This window comes from Caretta caretta, chromosome 1 (genome assembly GCF_965140235.1).
Source record: "Caretta caretta isolate rCarCar2 chromosome 1, rCarCar1.hap1, whole genome shotgun sequence".
NCBI classification, from domain to species: Eukaryota; Metazoa; Chordata; order Testudines; family Cheloniidae; genus Caretta; species Caretta caretta.
In genome coordinates, this window is record NC_134206.1 from 12,346,583 (window position 1) to 12,367,620 (window position 21,038).

General features: G+C 50.3%; 1 protein-coding gene across 2 annotated transcripts in view; it reads right to left on the reverse strand.

Moving 5' to 3' along the window:
- Nucleotides 1-17,131, reverse strand: part of PLEKHB1 (pleckstrin homology domain containing B1) — a 41,029-nt gene extending 23,898 nt beyond the window's left edge. Inside the window, exons 1-4 of one of the 2 annotated variants that reach the window (XM_048839614.2) lie at nt 17,019-17,131; nt 15,501-15,560; nt 13,056-13,208; nt 2,842-2,944 (exon numbers count right to left, since the gene is read on the reverse strand). In XM_048839614.2, coding sequence (XP_048695571.1) covers nt 2,842-2,944; nt 13,056-13,208; nt 15,501-15,537 — 293 coding nt within the window. In that variant the 5' untranslated portion in view covers nt 15,538-15,560; nt 17,019-17,131. Of the gene's footprint in view, nt 1-2,841; nt 2,945-13,055; nt 13,209-15,500; nt 15,561-16,960 lie in introns of both variants that reach the window. The other variant, XM_048839633.2, reaches the window with a different exon arrangement.
- Between the last annotated feature and the right edge of the window lie 3,907 nt (nt 17,132-21,038).

Sequence of the window (21,038 nt, forward strand, 5' to 3'; positions counted from 1 at the left end):
CAGCCTGTGAATTCCCCACCTTCCCAGGGATGGTGGGGTTTGGGCTTCAGCCCTGGGATGGCAGGGTGACAGGCTCTGGCCATGGGGCTTCAGGCTATGGCCCCGGAGCTTCAAGCTCCTTCCTGGGGCCCCATCCCCCGAGCTTCAGGCTCTGGCTCCCGCTGCCTCCCTCACCCCTCATCGCCCCTGGTCCCTGCTGCCTCTCCATCCACCTCCCCATCCAGGGCTTAATTTGTCCCCAGGCTTGCTGAGGCTGAGTAAGTCTGCTGTGAAAAGTGATACTTGTATGTTTTTTAATATCACTTTTCACAGCAGCAGACTTACTAGCTAGCAATAAATAAATTACAATGATTTTGATGTGCATATTTATTTGTTTTTCCCAAAGTTAATTATTTTAGGAAAAATTGTCAGAGCGGCCACCAGCAAGAATTGGTGGCCACACTCTGAAGCCACCAAAAAATTTGTTGTGAGAACCCCTGGACTAGGCCCTTCCTTTCACAAAGGGCCAGGAACCTTTCACCAGGAATGAACCAGGAACTGGGAGGAGAACCTGTGCCCCTGGGAATCTCCTTAGATCGAGATAGTTCTGGTTAGTTAGCCGAGGAGGTGGCTGTTGGGATTGGAGAGGTTTCAATTTGGCCCCACTTCTCCTTTAAAGTGACATTATGGAATTTCCATATTTATTATCCATTGGTGACTGCCAATCTAAACGCCATCAGTTTCCAAGCCAGGCCTTTTTATCCGACAGTCTCACAAACTGTTCAGAGCTGAAAACTCAGCTGGGTTCTTTATGCCTCAAACATCAACACCTGCAATTAATATTCTGCATCTGGAACCAGGCTGACACAAGAGAGGCAAAACAGAACCCAGCTCGCTCTCCCAAAGCTGCATCCCTCAGCAGGGCTAAAAGGAGCGAAGACAGGTGTACGCTAATGAGACCAGCAGATAAAAGTTAAAGGCAGACAGGAAGCAGAGCTGTTGAGTAAGAAGGTGCCACTTCTACTTAGCCACTTCTCTGACCCTATATCCTCACAGAGGCTAATCTCAGAGTCTAATCTCAGCTGTGTATCACAGGGCGTCTCCCTAGCTACATAGTGGAATTATTTACAGTACTGACCCCTAGACTGCGTGCAGAAATAACTACAGGACAGTTCACTATTCCATCATCAGAATCTGGACTGGTTCTTAGGGCTCCTGCACTGGGATCTGCACTCACTTTAATCCCAGGTATGTAATTCAGAGGGGAAAAATATGTCCCTAATTAGTGAAAAACACTATGATACAGAAGATCTTACGTTTGTATGGAGTAGGTGAATAACTACAGTGCCAAGTTTGGTTTTTTTTCTTGTCTTGGGAGCCCGATAAATCAAATTCCTTACGGCTACTTAAATTGATTAAAGTAATTAATAGCCACCACATCTATCCATGGTACTTATCTGGTCCTTGTTACTATAGTATTTAAGACCCTGACAACCCAGAACGTATATATCCTCACCACACCCTTGTGGGGTAGGGTGGTGCTATTATCCCTTGTGTACAGATTGGGAACCAAAGAACAATGACTTGTCCAGGATCACGTATCAGCCTGTGGTAGAGCAGGAAACTCCCAAGTCCCCATTTAGCACTATAACCACTGGACAATCCTTCCTCTGCCCAAACACAATGGAATTTGGTCTTATTCAACGCCACCTTAACCCTAGACGCCTGGAGAAAGTAAGAGCAAGATTCCTTTGATGGGTTCACAGTCAGGAAGCCACCCGGCTTGCTGGAAGTTGTCACAGTGCATGACCCCAGTTTAGCTGGGTGTGCGTGCGTCCCTGTGACTTTAATGCTGTTTGACAGCCCCACTAATCTTTAATTCCCTGTTAGCTCATTCCCTGGGGCAGCACCATAGCCAGGGGTGCAGCTGGGTCATGTGATCACAGCAGGTCTCTGTTCTGGTGTCTAGCCTCTGATTATGCTCTTTAAAGTTATGTAAATCACTTCCCACTTCACCTGGGAAGAGGAGGGGGGAAATGCACACACAACAGGCCAGACACACACCTGGTGTAAATCATTTGAAGTCAGTTGGGTTGCTTGCACCAGAGATGAATTTGGCCCCGTGTGTTTTATATTGACTATCAGTGACACAAGAAGCACTCGGATCCTGTGTGAGGGGCACCAATATAAGAACCCAGATAGCACGATACAGATGTGGCCCAAAAGTGAATCCAATGGGGCACTCCTCACTGTAATTCAAGGCCAGCAATCACCCTTAACTTGAACGTTTTACACTCTGGGGAGGTAAGTTGATTATTATTGTAAAAGGTGCTGGATTGAGGCCGGGGTGCCGGAACAGGCGGGGGGGGTGTCAGGGGCCATGCCCCCCCTTTTATTTTTTCAATCTCTGTACAAGATGAGTTGCTGAGTGCTGCAAAAAGCAGCAAGAAATACCCCTGGTGAATGTAGGTGAGTACTGCTTAGTATGATTAATAATAACGATAAGAACAACAGTAAAAACACTATTGTGTGGCGGGTGGGTGGGGTGCTTAGCAAACAGTCCCTTAACAATGTTGCCAACCCGATGCTGGAGCATGCTCCTTTCACCATGTTTGCATTGTACAGGAGCAGGCTCCATGGAAGCTGCGGGACTGCTGTCCCCCAGACGGCGAATGGAAACACACCGTGGCTCCCAGGAGGGGGTGTCTCTTGCAACAGTCCAGTGACGTTTATGCCTCTGGCAGGTTTCTGGTCACTGGCCACGAACAAGCATTAAAGTGGAGCAGAGACAGGCCTGGTATAAAATGGGGGCATCCTCGCCATCCTACCGCTGTTCATGCGGCACCTCCGGGAGTTACTTACACCGCGTCGTCCTCACTCTCTGCACACAGGGTCACTTTGGAGCCATCTCGCAGCACAATCGTCATCAGGCAATCTCGGCTCTTCCCTTCCGGGGGCTGCACATCTGGAAGCCAAAGCACATCAGAGGAGTCAGGGCAGGGGTGCAGCTAGCAAACCTAGTATGTGCACGAGCGTGCGCACGCTCGCTTGCACACACACACACACACCCAGACAGCACCTCCTTCCCCTCAGGATCCGGGCACTCCAAGTCCCTAGTTGCAGCCCCACGAAAGGGCCTCCCCCAGCCACATCCCCACGACATGGCCAAGCCCCCCTGAACTATAACCTTACTGACCTTGGGGTGCCACTCAAGAGCCGTAAGCTCAGGGGTTCATTGCCACTCCACAGTGGGCAAGCCTCACTCCCCCCTTTATTCAGGTGGGCATGGGTCTGTCGTGGAGAAGGGAGTGCTCACCCACCCCTCCGGGCGCGTGGGGCCCTTTCTGGTATCTGAGGGTACGATTTAGTTACGGAGATGAGGGAAGTCAGGGATTCCTCTGGGACTTTGGCTTTGACGGTCAGTGGTGGAGCCGGGGCTGTGCATCCCCGACCCACGAATTAGGCTTGAACTGGGGCTCTGTACCCCACTCCCATCGCAGCTGTGGCAGGAACCGGAGCTGTGCGAACCTTTTCCCCTGTGGCTTCGGATGGGGCCGGAGTCGGGGCAGCGCGCCATCCCCTTCACCCCCCCCCCAGCTTCAGCTGGGGCTGTGCGCCACCCCTCCCCTGGGGCTGGAGGCAGGCTGTGCACCCCTCCTGTCCCCTGTGGCTTCAGCCCCCCGCCGTCCCCTGTGCTGCGGCAAAAAGATGCGACTGCCCCTCCGGTTCTGCAGCTTCATGAGTTTTTCAGCATGCTGACGCTCCTCGTGGGCTGCACGCCCGCTCCCCACGGCTTCGGCAGGGTCTGGAGCCGGGGCTGTGCCCCCTGTGGCAGTGGGGCTGGGGCTGTCAGTCCTTCCCCTGGAGATTCCGACAGCCCTCTCTCCCCCCATTATTTTTAGTAAAAGTCGCGGACAGGTCAGAGCTCCCATGAATTTTTGTCTATCGCCCGTGACCTTAGCGTGACTTTTACTAAAAATAACCGTGACAAAATCTTAACCTTACTGATACCAGACCAGCAGAGCCACGATGGGACTGGCAGCAAGCCCCGCCCCCATGCCTTTGCCGGGCAGAGGCTGCTAGGGCAGCAGGCTTCACAGATAACAGGCCACGGGGGGATGACTGAGGCAATTTGCCCCTCTCAGATCTATTGGCTGAAGCTCTCCACAGACTCAGGCAGACGTCACCTCACCACTTACACACAGGTCTTGTTTTCGATGTTTTCTTTGCAACCATGGGAGCTACAAACAGAATCACTCTCATTTTCAAGGTGCACAGAGATTCTAACCACATGATCCTGGGAGGGCAGGAGCCTGGGGCCTAGGCATGTCCATACAGCACCCCTACGTCTTCATCCAGCCCTGCCATCATCTCCCCCCAGTGCAGCCCTGCCATCTCATGCATGGTGAGGGTGGAGCCAGCAATGCAGCAGGAAACATCTAGCCACGGGTCAGCCGTCTAAGAGAGCCTGCCAGTAATGGCATGACAATCGCAGACCCTAGCAGTTAGGCTAATATGACAGGATGGACACCTAACCCAGAAAGAAACCCAGCCCTTTGGGTCAGAGCCAGTCAGCTAGCCCTTCCCAGCCCACTCATTAATAAACAAACAAACAAATAAATAAATAATAATGACTTTCACTCATTGATCTGAAAACACTTTATGTAACAGGGTCAGTATCATAATCCCCATTTTACAGATGGGGAAACTGAGGCACAGAGCAGGGACGTGACTTGCCCCAAGTCACTAAGCAGGTGAGTGGCAGAGCTGGGACTAGAACCCAGCTCTCCCAAGTTCCAGCTCAGTTTCCTGGCCATGCAGCCTCCCAGCAAACGACACAGCAGATGCAATTCATTCTCCCTCACAGGCTGCCAAAGAGCCCTCTGGGGAAATGAGGCTGGCAGTCCTAGTCCAGAATCTGGTGGGCAGGACAGACTGTAGCATGAGTGTAATGGGGGCGAGACTCACCCCTGCAGCGCCTCTTGTCTGTCGTCCTGGGAATTACCTCTTTTGACCTGGAGCGCCCTCTGCCTGTCGGTGCCTTGCTGCCGCTGGCCTCCCTGTCCCTCCCAGACTCCAGTGCCCCTTTATCTGGGGGTTCTGCCCCAGCAGTATCCCCCCCAGTCTCTGGGTCTCCCCTCTCCAGGGATCCCCCAAACCCCCTAATCCCACCTTGCCTCAGCCTATGGACTACTGCCAGTCACCATCTAGCCCTCTTTCACTGGGCCCAACTGCAGTCTGTATAAGCCAGTCATCACAGGCAAGGGGGGTAGGACCTACTGCCTCTACCCAGCCCCGGGCTGCCCCTTTGGAGCCCCCAAACCTGTTTAGGCCCTGCACAAGGCCCTGCAGCCTGGGGGGTTTCCAGGCAGAAGCTCCCCAGCTCTCTTGCCTTCCCCCAACACTGCCCCACCTCAGGTTCCTGTTTAGCTCCCAGGCAGGTCCTTCCCTCTCTGCAGTCAGAGAGAGACAGCCTGCTCCTGGTCCACTGCTCTCTTATAAGGGCCAGCTGGGCCCTGATTGAGCTGGCCACAGCTGCAGCTGCTCCCTTAAGCAGCCTGGGCTTTTCTCCCAGCCCCTAGCCCTCTCCCAGGGCTGGCTTTAACCCTGTCAGGGCTGGAGCGGGTGACCACCCTGCCACAGTGAGCCACTCACACGACTTCTGTCCTCTCCAGCAGAGAGAAGCCAGAGGCTGTCAGATCAGGGCTGAGCCATATCAGTAGGGGGTACATGGGGGAAGCTCGGGCTGCCGTCTTTGGGGCTGTCAAGCTGGCACCTGGGCACGTCCCAGCACTTGTTTCCGTGGGCTCAGGTACTGCCCAGATAGCACGGGACCAGAACTGCTGCAGCGCTCCCAGACCCAGGATGGGCCTGAACTATCCCATCTCCCCGGGTCAGTGGTTCTCAACCTATTTACCATTGAGGGCTGCATCCAATACTACCTGTATGGCCCTGAGGATGTCACATGGGCCGCAGCTGTGTGCTGATTGGGCCGCAAGAGGCCCACGGGCCGCAGGTTGAGAACCACCTTCCTGGCAGTTCTGCCTAAGGGGCCCCTCCCTCAGGATGAGAGTGAACATTACCTGGCTTCACTTGGCACAACCACTAGGGGAGCTTCCCTTTGCCTCCCCTTGCCCTCCAGAGAGGCCTGCCAACCAGGGAAACACCACCACAGACAGGGGCATCCTCTGTGTGTGCATGCTGCTCTCCAACCCTGACTCCAGAGCCCCGGTAGCATAGCTACTCTGGGGGCGAGCAGGCAGACTGGGAAGCTCCAAGTGACAGCGGCCGCTCCCGAGAACAAAGGATAACAGCAGCACTACGAGGAGGCGTTCTGCTGCTGAGGGAGGAGCAGCTCCCTGTGCTGGTGGTCAGGCGCAGAGTGCTGGTCTCAGAGCATCATCTCCGGTCTGGAGGGGACTGCTCGGAGTGGAGTAACCCAACAGGAGAGAGTTCCTCCTGCATAGTGACGTGGAGCTGTACTTCCCCATGAGGTCGGCTGCAATCTGCTGCCCAGCAGACTAACGCTGCTGGGACTCCTGATTGCTACAGACGAGCCTACCCCAGCCCAGGAGGGATGGAAGCCGCTCGGCCACGTGATCTTCTCCTCGGAAGGCAAAGAGCAAACAAAAAGAGTGAGGACGAGCACTAATGCGAAGTCAGATGGGCTGGTGATGGCGGGGCAGGGCACTGCCGCAGGAGGAAGCTTGCAACAATGCAGCAAGGTCTGTCACACTTTGCTGGAGATAGTGACCCTTGTTTGCTCCTTTATTTATACTCTGCCCCAGGGTTAAGTCAGGTTTTTGGCTGGCTGCCAGCTCTGGAGAGTGAGTCCTCTAGTTACATGCAGCTGCCTTCCAACAGTCCCTGCACATGCCTTCTCCTTGAGCTGGAGGGACCAGTGACAACTGAGGCACAGGCTAAGTGACTTGCCAGAGAAGTCTGGGCTGGGAACAGAACCCTACTCACCAGAGTTCCCAGTCCAGTGCCTTAACCACCCTTCCCCCTCTATAACAGGTTAGACCAGGGAACAGGCAAGAGCTGGGAATGGGTAGAGACCCAGCCCAGTTTGGGTGTCACTGTCATACCAGTGATAATCTCTTGAATGAGGGAGTGGTTCCGCAGCCTATCCAGTCCTTCCTTGCTGAAGGAAGAGCAAAGCAGCCCTGTGATGTGGATACTTGCCCACTAAGCGTGTCAACTCCAGTTTACATTGGCTAGCAAAAAGCTTTCACTCGCTAACAGCCTGGGACAGGTTTGAACCAGGAAACGAGAGTTGCAAGGCTTTCTGTCATACCCTACATCATACCAGTTCCCTGAGCCGTTCCTAAGGGAGTCTGATGTTACACTGTTTACAGTTACAGCCCCCTTGAAATACAGCACTGTTTTGAAGGAAGCAACCCCAGGACACAGTTTGCTTTTCTGTGCCTCTTTCATTTCAGGGTCTCAAAGCAAACTTGCATACTTCAATGAGTTAAATCTCATCACCCCTGTGTGAGGCAGAGACACATCATCATCACGTTGTTACAGATGGGGAAGCAAGGCAAGAGAGAAAGTGACTTGCCCAAGGTCATGTAGGAAGCCTGTGGCCGAGCCAAGACTAAAACCCAGACACCTAGCCATCCTCCTAGTTCGTCATCATCAAGGCAAATTCCAAAGGGACGTGGCCTCCTTGCTGAGCAAGCACTACCCGGATTGATCTCTTGCTGGGTCCTTAAAACGATCTGGCTGGATGTTCGGCCTGTGTCTGTTATTGGCAATCTTATCGCACCGCTGAAGCTGTTGGCCCACATGATCGCTGACTACATAGTGGCATTCCTTGGGAAATGTGCTTCGCAATTCATTGCTCTTCCTGCTGGTTGCATGCCCACAACGGGAGTTGAACGCAAGCAAGTGATGAACTAATTGAGCTCCAGGGATGCTGAGGCCCAGTCCCCTGCTCTAGCCACTGGAGGATGAATGGCAAAGAAGCCAGCAACAATCCCAGATAAAGCATAGAGACAGAGCATGGTTCAGGCAAACAGCAGCACAAAGGAGAGATTTGCAGAAGGTTAGTTTGTTGGGCCCCTTCTCCTCAGGTTTATGGTGTATGGAATGTAGGTGCAGCTGGGGACAATACTGCACAGGTAAGAAGGGGCAGCCATCTTAGCTCCAGGGCTCCTTGAGAACACCATGAGCCCTGGCAGGTACAGCCATGAACCCAGAGGAGACAAACATCACCAACTGTGACTGTCTGTCATATCCAATGACAACGTCAGACTCACAGCAACACCTGTATTCTCTTGTGGCCGTATAGTCCAACCTCCGAGGAGCAAGGTTGTGAACAAATGTCATGCAGGAATACATCGTCTCCCCCTGATGACTTGGCGTGACCAAAAACAAGTAGTTTGAATAACCCAAGCACTTAAAAACAAGGAACTGAACAGTTAAGGAGACATCACTAATCCTACACTGCCCCATACAATATAAACAAACAATTTTTTTTAAAAAAAGCATTTAATCACAACACAATAACCTTAACTCTGACCTGTGGAATGCTGGAAAATTTTGTTTTAAGTTGTTTACGGGGGCTTTTTTTTACTTTATTTTTGCTATCTTTAATACTCCAAAATCAATTTTTAAATAAAGGATTATTGTTAATTGGGCAATATAGGTTAATACTTTAGCAACCAGCAGTTTTTGGATAAACTGTTTATCCAAATCAAATCCGCACACACACACCCCTGGAACCCCGACCTGGGATATTCTATCTACTACCCAAGATCCATAAACCTGGAAATCCTGGGCGCCCCATCATCTCAGGCATTGGCACCCTGACAGCAGGATTGTCTGGCTATGTAGACTCCCTCCTCAGGCCCTACGCTACCAGCACTCCCAGCTACCTTCGAGACACCACTGACTTCCTGAGGAAACTTCAATCCATCGGTGATCTTCCTGATAACACCATCCTGGCTACTATGGATGTAGAAGCCCTCTACACCAACATTCCACACAAAGATGGACTACAAGCCGTCAAGAACACTATCCCCGATAATGTCACGGCTAACCTGGTGGCTGAACTTTGTGACTTTGTCCTTACCCATAACTATTTCACATTTGGGGACAATGTATACCTTCAGATCAGCGGCACTGCTATGGGTACCCGCATGGCCCCACAGTATGCCAACATTTTTATGGCTGATTTAGAACAACGCTTCCTCAGCTCTCGTCCCCTAAAGCCCCTACTCTACTTGCGCTATATTGATGACATCTTCATCATCTGGACCCATGGAAAAGAAGCCCTTGAGGAATTCCACCATGATTTCAACAATTTCCATCCCACCACCAACCTCAGCCTGGTCCAGTCCACACAAGAGATCCACTTCCTGGACACTACAGTGCTAATAAACAATGGCCACATAAACACCACCCTATACCGGAAACCTACTGACCGCTATTCCTACCTGCATGCCTCCAGCTTTCACCCTGACCACACCACACGATCCATCGTCTACAGCCAAGCTCTGCGATACAACCGCATTTGCTCCAACCCCTCAGACAGAGACAAACACCTACAAGATCTCTGTCAAGCTTTCTTACAACTACAATACCCACCTGCAGAAGTAAAGAAACAGATTGATAGAGCCAGAAGAGTTCCCAGAAGTTACCTACTACAGGACAGGCCTAACAAAGAAAGTAACAGAACGCCACTAGCGGTCACCTTCAGCCCCCAACTAAAACCCCTCCAACGCATTATTAAGGATCTACAACCTATCCTAAAGGATGACCCAACACTCTCACAAGTCTTGGGAGACAGGCCAGTCCTTGCCTACAGACAGCCCCGCAACCTGAAGCAAATACTCACCAACAACCACATACCACACAACAGAACCACTAACCCAGGAACTTATCCTTGCAACAAAGCCCGTTGCCAATTGTGCCCACATATCTATTCAGGGGACACCATCACAGGGCCTAATCACATCAGCCACACTATCAGAGGCTCGTTCATCTGCACATCCACCAATGTGATATATGCCATCATGTGCCAGCAATGCCCCTCTGCCATGTACATTGGTCAAACTGGACAGTCTCTACGTAAAAGAATAAATGGACACAAATCAGATGTCAAGAATTATAACATTCATAAACCAGTCGGAGAACACTTCAATCTCTCTGGTCACGCAATCACAGACATGAAGGTCGCTATCTTAAAACAAAAAAACTTCAAATCCAGACTCCAGCGAGAAACTGCTGAATTGGAATTCATTTGCAAATTGGATACTATTAATTTAGGCTTAAATAGAGACTGGGAGTGGCTAAGTCATTATGCAAGGTAGCCTGTTTCCTCTTGTTTTTTCCTACCCCCCCCCCCCAGATGTTCTGGTTTAACTTGGATTTAAACTTGGAGAGTGGTCAGTTTAGATGAGCTATTACCAGCAGGAGAGTGAGTTTGTGTGTGTACGGGGGTGGGGGGGGATGTGAGAAAACCTGGATCTATGCAGGAAATAGCCCGACTTGATTATGTAAAGAGTTGTCACTTTGGATGGGCTAGCACCAGCAGGAGAGTGAATTTGTGTGGGGGGGTGGAGGGTGAGAAAACCTGGATTTGTGCTGGAAATGGCCCACCTGTTGATCACTTTAGATAAGCTATTACCAGCAGGACAGTGGGGTGGGAGGAGGTATTGTTTCATATTCTCTGTGTGTATATAAAGTCTGCTGCAGTTTCCACGGTATACATCTGATGAAGTGAGCTGTAGCTCACGAAAGCTCATGCTCAAATAAATTGGTTAGTCTCTAAGGTGCCACAAGTACTCCTTTTCTTTTTGTTTATTCCTGCCATTTCTTGCTGCGTTTGTAGTCTATTGGGAAAAGTGTACAATGCTCATTTAGGATAATATTGGTGGATATGTTGATGATGTGTATTTTTGGAATTTTGTAAATCTATCAGTTTATGGCTTGAACTGATTGCTTGAAAGAAAGCTTCTGGAATTTCCCAAGGTTTTTTGGTTGGCTTTTATATAGCTTGCATTTTTCCTAGTGTATAGGTAAGTAAAGACACCATATTTTAAGTTTTATATAAAAGAGAGAGATGGATTACAATAGATTTTCTTCAAATGGAGCCAATGCAGGAGTTTAAGTAGATTGAACAGTGGAAATTGGAAGGGCAACAGCAAACCATTATGAGCAAAGGGGAGATGAGAAATTAGGGGTGGAAGTGGGAGTAAAAATTTCCACTTTTTGGTGACCTGTTATCCAAACCTGGTTTGATACATTTTCTTCAGACTTGGCAGAAATCTCAGACTAAATCTGGCAATTTTCAGGCCAAACTGATTTGTCAAGCCAAAAAGTGATATGAGATCTAAAACACGGCTTTATAATGGAATCTATCAACAACCTGACCTATGGAAAGGAAAGAAAAACTCTTGCCTCTCCATAATCAAGCACTTTGAGATCCTCAGAGAGAGGGCTCTATAGAAATGCAGTGTTGTTATTGCGATTAGAAGCACAAGAAAGGAGCTTTGTGCCATAGGAGTTTCCTTTGTTCCAACTGCCTGAGCGATAATACAACTTGCCGACTCAATACAGTACCATGTATTGAGTCACCAGAACAACAACAAAATGCAAACCAAGGAAGAGAGAGACTCTCCCTCTTCACCCAAAAGAAAAACGGGCTCACATCTTGTGTAGAGTATATTCCGCTGCTCTGGGCTTGTGTATTCATTATGTAGTACTCAGACATATATTCAGACACATTCTCGGATTCACGTAGCGTTTATTATAATCAAGAGTTCAGGTTCCAAATAAGTCCTCATCCCACAACAGAAGGAACAGGTCACTCACAAGCTCAACACCTCACTTCAAGCAATAAGCAGCATCTCACTTAGTCACCGAGGTAACAAGCATGCCAGCCCTCACTCCAACTGCCTAACCACTGGTGTTCTCTATATTCCCGCAAGAAATGGTCTTGTCTTGGGAGACATTTGAAAACTGGAGTTTTGGAGAAGAGACCGTTGCTTTCTCTGTGGATTGTGGGAACAAGATGAAAATGAATTTCAGGGAACCAAGGTTCAGAACATTGGCTTGGGTTTGCCTGGACTCTGCCATCTCTGAAATGGCGGAAGTTTGATATGTGAGGTGCTTTTGAAGTTACATCTACATAGGACTGCGAAGTTGTATCTTTTGGTCATTATTAGGGGACTTTTCTCCCTTTCCCAGAAGGGGCCCAGAGAACCCAGTCTTGCCCACATTGAATACCTTCACCCCATGGAGTGGGCAGCAGATTGGAAAGCTCACGCATGATTAACCCCAAAGGAAGGCAGAGGTTCCAGAGATGAGGGACGTGTTTGGGTAATGAGGCTGCACACAGCCATCCTGTTCAGGACACTTTGGTTTAGAAGCCCACAACGAGCTCTGCTCCTCTGGAGGTGGGACAGCAGGCGACGCATACCAGACATGGCGAGCAGAAGCCACTCATCGCCAGGTAAACAAACCTGCAGAGCACCCCTACGGATCACCTCGCAGCCAGAGCACATGGTGCAGTCGTGGAGGTCACTACTAGGACAGGGGCAGAGTGAGGCGAAAGAGCGAGGACGGAACCCCAGAACTGACGCATGAAACAGCGAGTTTATTTTTATTACAGCATCCCTTTAAATCAAGCAAGTCCAACAAGGCCACAACACTGAGTGTGAACATGAAAAGCAGCATAGTCCAGCGGGTAGAGCATTGCACTGAGAGTCAGAGCTGGGTGCTAATCCCAGTTCTGCCACTGACTCAGTGTGACCTTGCCAAGGAACGTCTGTGCCTCAGTTTCCCCATTTGTACAGTGGAAGACAAGGATACTTGCCTCTTTTTGTAAAGGGCAGTGTAATTGATGGATAAATGAAGCAGTAGTATTATTTACCAAAGAGCACCAGAATGCTCAGCTCCATACTAGACAGAGTAACTAGCTTAGCAGCACACTACAAAGACAGACAGCATGCACAAACCAGACACTGGGAGCCTCAGGGGACAGTTCTCCCAACATCTTAGACACTGCAGAAGCAAGGGCGTAGAAAGCGCGAGGTGCAGCGGGACCCCCAGAGGTATTCGCTCACCTCTGCATTCGCGGCCAGTCTTTATGTCCCGGCAGTTGAATTTGATGTGGATCCTGCCCTCCAGGTCACGCTGAGTCTCATCCTGGTAATATACAAGGCCACCATCTAGCCACAGGACAAACCAGTTCCTTTTCCAGCGTCGCAAAATGGAACCTGCAATAGCAAGGAGGAAGGGGGTGAGGGCAAAATCCAGACAGACGTCAGTCATTCAGATAGTAGTACGTTCCTCCTGCAGGGCTGCTGATAGGGCAAAGCATCCAACCTCTTGTTCTCACTGCCTCTGAGCGCTACACACGCCTCGTTGAAACAAGGAGAGCTTTGCTGACTTCAGCTTCCAGCCACTGGATCTCACTCTGCCTTTGGTTGCTAAATTAAAAAGCCCTTTTAGTTTGCGGTATTCTTCTCCCCCATGTAGGTTTTAACACATGAAAGGCTTGTCTTACTGGAGACAGACCAGACACCCAGTTTGAGTTGCTGAGTGGGGAGCACAGGTCTTGCTTTAAAGCAGAAAATAACAGCCCAAAGCAAAGACCAGTCTGATAAACAGAAACATACAGACAGCCGTGAGGTGTGCTGCGTGGCGAAAGCACGCTCAGGATCTTAGATTGTCTCATACCTGAGCCCTTTGGAGGCAAGGGGCAGCGTTGCAGTAGCAGAGCAGGGATAGTGCTTCTCAGGGTATGTCTACACTGGAGCTGGAGGTGTCATTTCCAGCTTGAGGAGACATACCTGTGCTAGATTGGATCAAGCTAGCGTGCTAAAAATGGCAGCGTAGCTGTGGGAGGGGCTAGCGGTCCTAAGTGCGTAACAGCAGACCTCGGACAGGATTACGATCGGGTTGGCCACCCCCGCTGCTCACTCTCTGTAGCTATGCTTTTATTTCTAGCATGCTCAGAGCTAGCACACGTACATCTCCTTGCGCTGGAAAGTACCTGGCCAGCTCCAAGTGTAGACCCACCCGCAAAGTCACAATTCTGTCCTTGCTTCCCCCGGCTACAGGGGCGAAATAGGATGCCCCAGCCCTTTTGATGGCACAACTCACTGCCCCCTTCATTCTGGCTCAGCTCTGCTGGCATGGCATCATGGGGGGGCGGAGTTTTGGCTTTTTACTTCCTGCCCATCTGAGGGGGAGAGTAGCAGCTATGTTGCTCTGGCCCCTATGTAGGGTCTGGAGCTGTAGAGTAGACAGCTTGCTCAGGGAGTAAGCAGGCTCCTTATACCTTCTGTATATAGTCAGGTTCATTACTGAGCCCTTTTGTCTTTCTTCCTCATGTCTGATTTACTGCAAGCTCTTTGGTGCTTGGCCCGGTTCATTATTGTTTCTCCATGTAAAGCCCCTAGAGCATTTGGGGGCACTCGGGGTCTGATTCTCCTCTGCCTTGCCCCTTGTGTAGTGGTTGACACCTGGGAAAAGTGAAGGGAAGGTGATGCCAGAACAGAATGGTGGTGTTTCACACCCAGCGGTAAGCGGCTGCACAAAGCATAGAGCAGTGGAGAATCCGGCCCAATATAGTTCAAATAGGGAAGGCCAAAAAGTTTTAATCAGGGCCCCCAACAAGCGCTTTACAAACAAAGGAGAAATCACAGCAACTTGGTCACATACTCAGCTCTCAGATACCACGCTGCTGGGAGGGATAGAAAAACCTACTCTGGGGCCAGACTGTTAACCCTTGACTCACCTGGGTGATGAATTACTCGCCTGAGTAGTCTCACTGACTTACTTGTCTGAAGTATTCCTCACCAAGTGCGAATTAGGAGACAAAATCTGGCCCACAGATTGTTACAATGAAAGTAAGGTCAACAAAGGCAATAGCTGGTGCTTGTGACAGGCTTGTGCTACTGCAGTCATTCCCAGGCCCAGAGCAACTAGAGTTGGAGTGACAGGAGCACAATGGCCCGCCAGGTATAGCCTTCACGTCATTACCAGGGCACGGCTATTCAGGAAGCATAGCACAGTACTGGAAGTCACGTGTCCTGGGTTTTCTCAAACAGAAAGACAGCCTAGATTTGTAAGGCCAGATGGGGCCATCTAGCCTGACTCTTACATAATACAGACCAGTTACACTCAGTAATTCTTACACTTAGCCCAGTAACTTGTTATTGAACTAAAGCATATACTTTAGTAGATCTCTATCATCAAAGGCAGGATTGTCTTCTATCAGGTTCTTAAACACTTTAGGGCAATTCCAAGAGCCCAGTCCTCAAGGCAAACACACTATCTTGCAGCCAGTGGGTTAACATGAAATGTTTAAGTGCTCAGGATCCAGGCTGTGCATGTAATAAGCACATCAGCCGCTACCCAGAGCATGTGAAGAAAAAAGTTGTCCCCAAATACCCACAACAACGAGGACCCAGCCAGGAGAAGCCAGCCCAGTGCACCCCTCCTCTCCCAAATAAAGAGAGATCTTTTTGGCATGACACAGCTAAATTACAGACTGAACTTACTCTGTCTCCAAAGCCAGCCGCTCTTCATCAGCGCCATTGCTTTAAAAGGCCTTTCCAAACCTATAAAGGCAGGAACATCAAAGGCATGGAGTTAAAATAAACAACCACAGTGGGGTCTGTCATTGCCATCCAAATAACGCAGCAGCTTTCCCGGAAGCTACTGTCTTAACTACTGGGTTTCCCACATGCAGGCTTCCCCTAGCAACTGTGAAAATAAAGTATTTTGGGTTCTAAATTTAAGAGCTAATCTGGGTCAAATAGATGCAGTATTTAATTATCTGTGTGATATGAACAGAGGAGGGAAAAAAACTCCACTACCTTTCTTTACACCATTAATCATATTGGGATTTAGGGATTAGCAGCTCTCCTGTATATGCAAGTGGAGAAATCCAGAACATACCCGCAATCACAGGCAATAACTCCCAAAGGCTTTGGTAACTTTCCACAGTGACTGATTGGCAAAAAGCAAACAAGTGTTGCAAATGGATGAAAATTAGCTCTTACTAGAGTTTAAAAAGCCCATTTGTGCATAAAAATCATAGAAGTGTAGGACTGGAAGGAGGCCTTGAGAGGTCATCTAGTCCAGTCCCTTGCACTCATGGCAGGATTACGTAATAACTAACCCACCCATTCCTGACAAAAAGAAAAGGAGGACTTGTGGCACCTTAGAGACTAACAAATTTATTTGAGCATCAGCTTTCATGAGCTTCAGCTCACTTTATCGGATGAGCTTATGCTCAAATAAATTTGTTAGTCTCTACGGTGCCACAAGTCCTCCTTTTCTTTTTGTGGATACAGACTAACACGGCTGCTACTCTGAAACCTCTCCTGACAGGTGTTTGTCTAACCTGTTCTTAAAAACCTCCAAAGACAGAGATTCCACAACCTCCTCGGGCAATTTGTTCAAGTGCTTAACTACCCTGAGCAAGGCAACAGCCAAACGGGGTGGGGGTAAAAGACAGGAATACACCCACTTCTTTTAAGTCAAGAGTAGCAAGGCACAATACATTTTCAGTCCTTTTGGGGGGGGGGGGAAATAAGAGATGTTACTAACTTACATCAGTATGTATGTATGTACATTACATACAGCCTGAGAGCCAATCTATGACCAGTCGTCTCACATATTTCAGTGTTTATGGACGAATACGCAGCATTCATAAGCGACCCACCAGTTGTATCATGCAGCCACGCCATACAGCGACGCACATCTCTGAGCCACACCCCTGGACAGCGCCTAGGTGTTGCCTACCTCCCCTCCCGGCGCATCACCTGTTTACTGTCCTCGGGTGGAAACAGCTCAGGCATCCCGCTTATTGGCAAATTTCACGGGACGCTCGTGCTGCCACCGTGGAAATTCACGGGCAGGCGGCAACTCCTGGCGCCCAGTCCGCCTGCCGACCCCTCGCCCCCACCGGCCGTCTGCTGCCAAACACATCCCGCGCCAGCCCGGGCAAACTTACAGCCAGCACGGCGCGCGCACCCTGCCCCCCGCAGCCGCCAGCTCTGCGCACCCTTTACCTGGGACTGTGCAGGCCCCTGCCACGCGCCGCGGCTAGAACCCCCGCCTCTGTGACGCGCGTGGCCAGCCGCGAGCCAGCACCGCGCCCACAGCCGCGGCCGGAGCGCGGCTCGCGCCGCACGCTGGGAGTTGTATTTTGCAGCCGGCGGCCTGCCCGGCGGGGCAAGCCAGGGCGGAACGACAGCCCCCAGGATGCAACGGGGCCGCTTGCTTCGCCGGCTGGATGTGCCCGGCGCAGGTCAGGCAGAAGGGGCGGCAGGTGCCCCGGCTCAGGCTGCCTGAAGCGGGGCTTGCTTTCCTTGCCCCCCACCCCCCCGCAAGCTCCGGCTGGGTGGCGTGCAGAGGAACAGGCGCAGGGCTGAATCGGGGCAGGGCCAGCAGAAGCAGCCGGGCGGTCTCCGCCGGGGCCCCTGCCACGCAGCCGGGGCTGTCTGTTTTTAGTCGCGTTTCAGCCGCTTGGCAGAGAGGATGCGCCGGTGGCCTCGTTCGGCGCAGGAGGGGATCGCAGGGAAGAAGCGGACACTGGGACGCGCCGGGTGTGTCCCCTTGCATAAGGCTCTGGGGAGGGGAGGGCAGCCGCGATCCCACGGCGCCTAAGCCAGGGCAGTGAGCTCGGTGCGTGGAGACATAGGAGCGCTCGCCGCCACTCGAGGTGGGAAAGGCCCGGCAGGCCACCTTGCCGCTGGATGGATGTGGGGCGGACACACACAGGGCATCGCTCAGGCCTGGGCAGGATTGTTTCCCACAGTATATTACCCGGTGCTTTTGTCCGATCTGGCTTTGAATGTCCTGAGTTAGGGGGCTCCCACCCCTGGGGCGGTATCCCGCCGCCAAGCAGAATGGGTTGGGGCTTGGGAGGAAATCCCTAGCCGGCAGCGCTGAAGTTGTGGGACGCGCTTAGGAGCAAGTGTGCACTGTTCTGAGCTGTGGCTGCCTACTGAGTCTAGGGTGTACCTGGGCTGTGTTTGCACATATTACATCCTGTGACGGGGGGGCGGCTTAGACAGAACCTGCCCTACCGGTTAACAAGCAGCCTGTCTGCTAATAAAGGCTGAGACCCCACCCCAGGGTCTCAAGTTATTGCTGTCTCAGACAGCTCTGAGGGGCCAATAGCTGGTGAGCAGGTGCAGAGCTGCAATGAGCGTTTCTGTAGCCCCCTCCTGTGACATTCCATTCCACGTTCCTTATGAAAATATGCATATGATGTGAATATGACATAACTGAGATATACTTCATGCAAGATGGGTCTTGTGAGATATCGTTGGAAAGGTTATGAGTTACTGAATGCTTTCAGAGCAGCAGCCATGTTAGTCTGTACCCGCAAAAACAAAAGGAGTACTTGTGGCACATTTGTTAGTCTCTAAGGTTGCCACAAGTACTCCTTTTCGATTTACTGAATGCGATTATCCAATGTGTATGCCCATATCATTGCTTTATCTGAAGTTAGGAATATTGACTATGCATCTGTATTTTAACTATGCTACTTTGGGTGACGCCCACTGCTAACACTTCAGGTACAACAATGGAAAAGCCAGACGGCCCATCAGCGAGGACAATGGACTGTGAAAAGCTTGGCCCTCCTGTGGACCCTCCATACTGCCACTGACTCATGGACGCTGTGTCAGGTGGTCTTGTGTCCTGATGCTAAACATTACCTGGGATTTCTTGTAATTTTCCACTGTAAGGGGGGGATGTCAAGTTTGGGAAACAAAGGATTCCCGCCTTATGCAAAACCTATTTAAGGGTTGGGAGGAAGGCAAACAGGACTCCTCTCTTCAGTCTGTCTGCCCAAGAAGAAAGACTGCAAAAGCCACCTGAAGGGAAGGCGGGGATGGGGTGGGGTGGGGGAGTCCAGTCTGAGACAGGGGTCCAGTCTGAAAAGGAACAAAACTGGAACTCTGAACCACAGAAACTTTTCAAACGGCCTGCAACAATATCTAGGGTGAGAAATACTATTTGTAATCAATTTCTTTAGTGAAACTAGCTTAGTTTGCGTGTTTGATTTCATTTGCTTAGTAATCTGCTTTGTTCTGTTTGTTATCCCTTTTACCACTTAAAAGCTACCTTCATAGCTAATAAAATTTGTTTTGTTTATTATTAAACCCAGTTTCTGTAATTTCTAACTGTGGGGGCAAGAAGTGTGCACACCTCTCTCCACATTGAGGGAGGGGGCGAATTTCATAATATATCTTTGGGTCTGCACTCTTAGGGAGGTGGACACCTGAGTGCTGGGAGAAAGTCCCTTAAGCTGAGTCTCCCCAGAGCTGATCTGCAGCTGGGTGCGGCCCTGCCTGTGTGTGTGTTAGAGAAGGCTTTAATAGCCTAGCTCAGCAAGACAGGTTAAAGGGGGCCCATGCTGGCAGAACAGGTAGACTCAGTGGTATCTCAACACATCAGGTGGCTTCCCAAGGGGTCCAACCCATCACACCTCCCATCCAAGAATCTAAAAGCACTCCACAAACTTTGACTGATTCAGCCTCACCGCATCCCTGCCGAATCAGAGAGGTGTGAATGTTATGCCCCAGCCTACACAGGGAGTCAGTGGCAGAGTTGGGAACAGAACCTAGGTCTTCTGATGCCTGGTTTTCTGGTCTGCAACATCCTGTTGCCTCCCATTATGCAACCTACGGAATGTACACTGTTTTATTTACTCTGCCTTTGAGCTGTGTTACTGAGGAGGAGACTTTGAGAAGGAACAGTCCTCCTGTTTGGGAGAAGCCTGGGAAAAGCCTCTCAGTAATATTGAATCAACAGCTCATGCTGCTAGCATCCTGGCTATGCCTACCATGAAGAAGCATGCAGCACTGCCAGACTCCTGTGATCGGGAATGGCTATTGGTATCACTGAATCACAGCAGCCACACTGAAGAAAAACAGGAAAAACATGGACACATGCACATTTGAGTTAAAAAAGAAACTGCTACTTTATTCTGCAGCAGGGCTTGCTTTGAAACTGCCTCCCAGGCGTGACCCCTTGCTCAGCTACGTGAGGTGGGTACCATGTTAAAAGACAAGAGTCAAGGGGGAAAAGAGATGGACAGCCAGAGAAAGGCCATTCCAGACACCAGGAGAGGAGATGCACAAAGCATGTCACAGTTGGGTGAAGGGATCAGAGAAGAGGCCAGTTGTAGGTAAATGGAGGGAGTGGGAAGACGAGTAGAGAGCGAAAAGGTGTTTGAAAGACTGCAGAAGGTATTAATAGCAAGGAGGCCATAAGCTCTTTGGAGCAGGGACACTGTCTCATAGCTTTGTATATAGTGCCTAGGACAATGGGCCCCTGACTGGAACCTCTAGGCGCTACTGTAATAGTAACAATAAAAATAAATGATGTTTATATTACAGCAGCGCCTAGAGGCATCAACAGAAATTGGGGCCCCATTGTAGTAGGTGCTGTACGCACGCAGCGAGAGACAGTCCTGGTCTGGAAGAGCTTGTTGTCTAAATAGACCAGAGAAACAAAGGGCAGGAAGGAAAACATAGGTGCAGCAAGGTCACCCAGCAGGACAGCGGCAGAGCTGGGAATAGAACTTAAGTCTGCTAAGTCCCAGTACGATGCCCTAACCACTAGAACACACTGCCTTGATATTTGAAGAGATTTCTGAAATGAACGGGGAACCAGTTGAAAAGCAGAATTCTGCTCCCAACATGAGCAGAGCCTGAAACACAAAGAGGTTAGGAGAAGTTCTTACTATGATGCTGATCATGTCTTGTCACCATGAAGGATGGAAACCATCTGTTTATTTTTAATGTGCATGAAAGGAGCCACTTTACTCTGGAGCTTCAGTCTGTCTCCAAACTGTCCTTACATCTCAGAGCAGCTCAAGTGGGTTGAGATGTGTCCTCTGGAAGAGACGTACATATATGCAAGGATTTGAAAAATGCTGTACATTCCATTCAGTCCCACACTCCATATCACCTAAAAGCCACCTGTGCAATAAGTAAGACTGACAATGGGACAGTACTAGGGCGAGAGGTAATAAAGGCCTAGCCTGCTCCTCTGTGTAATGAGCAATCCCATAT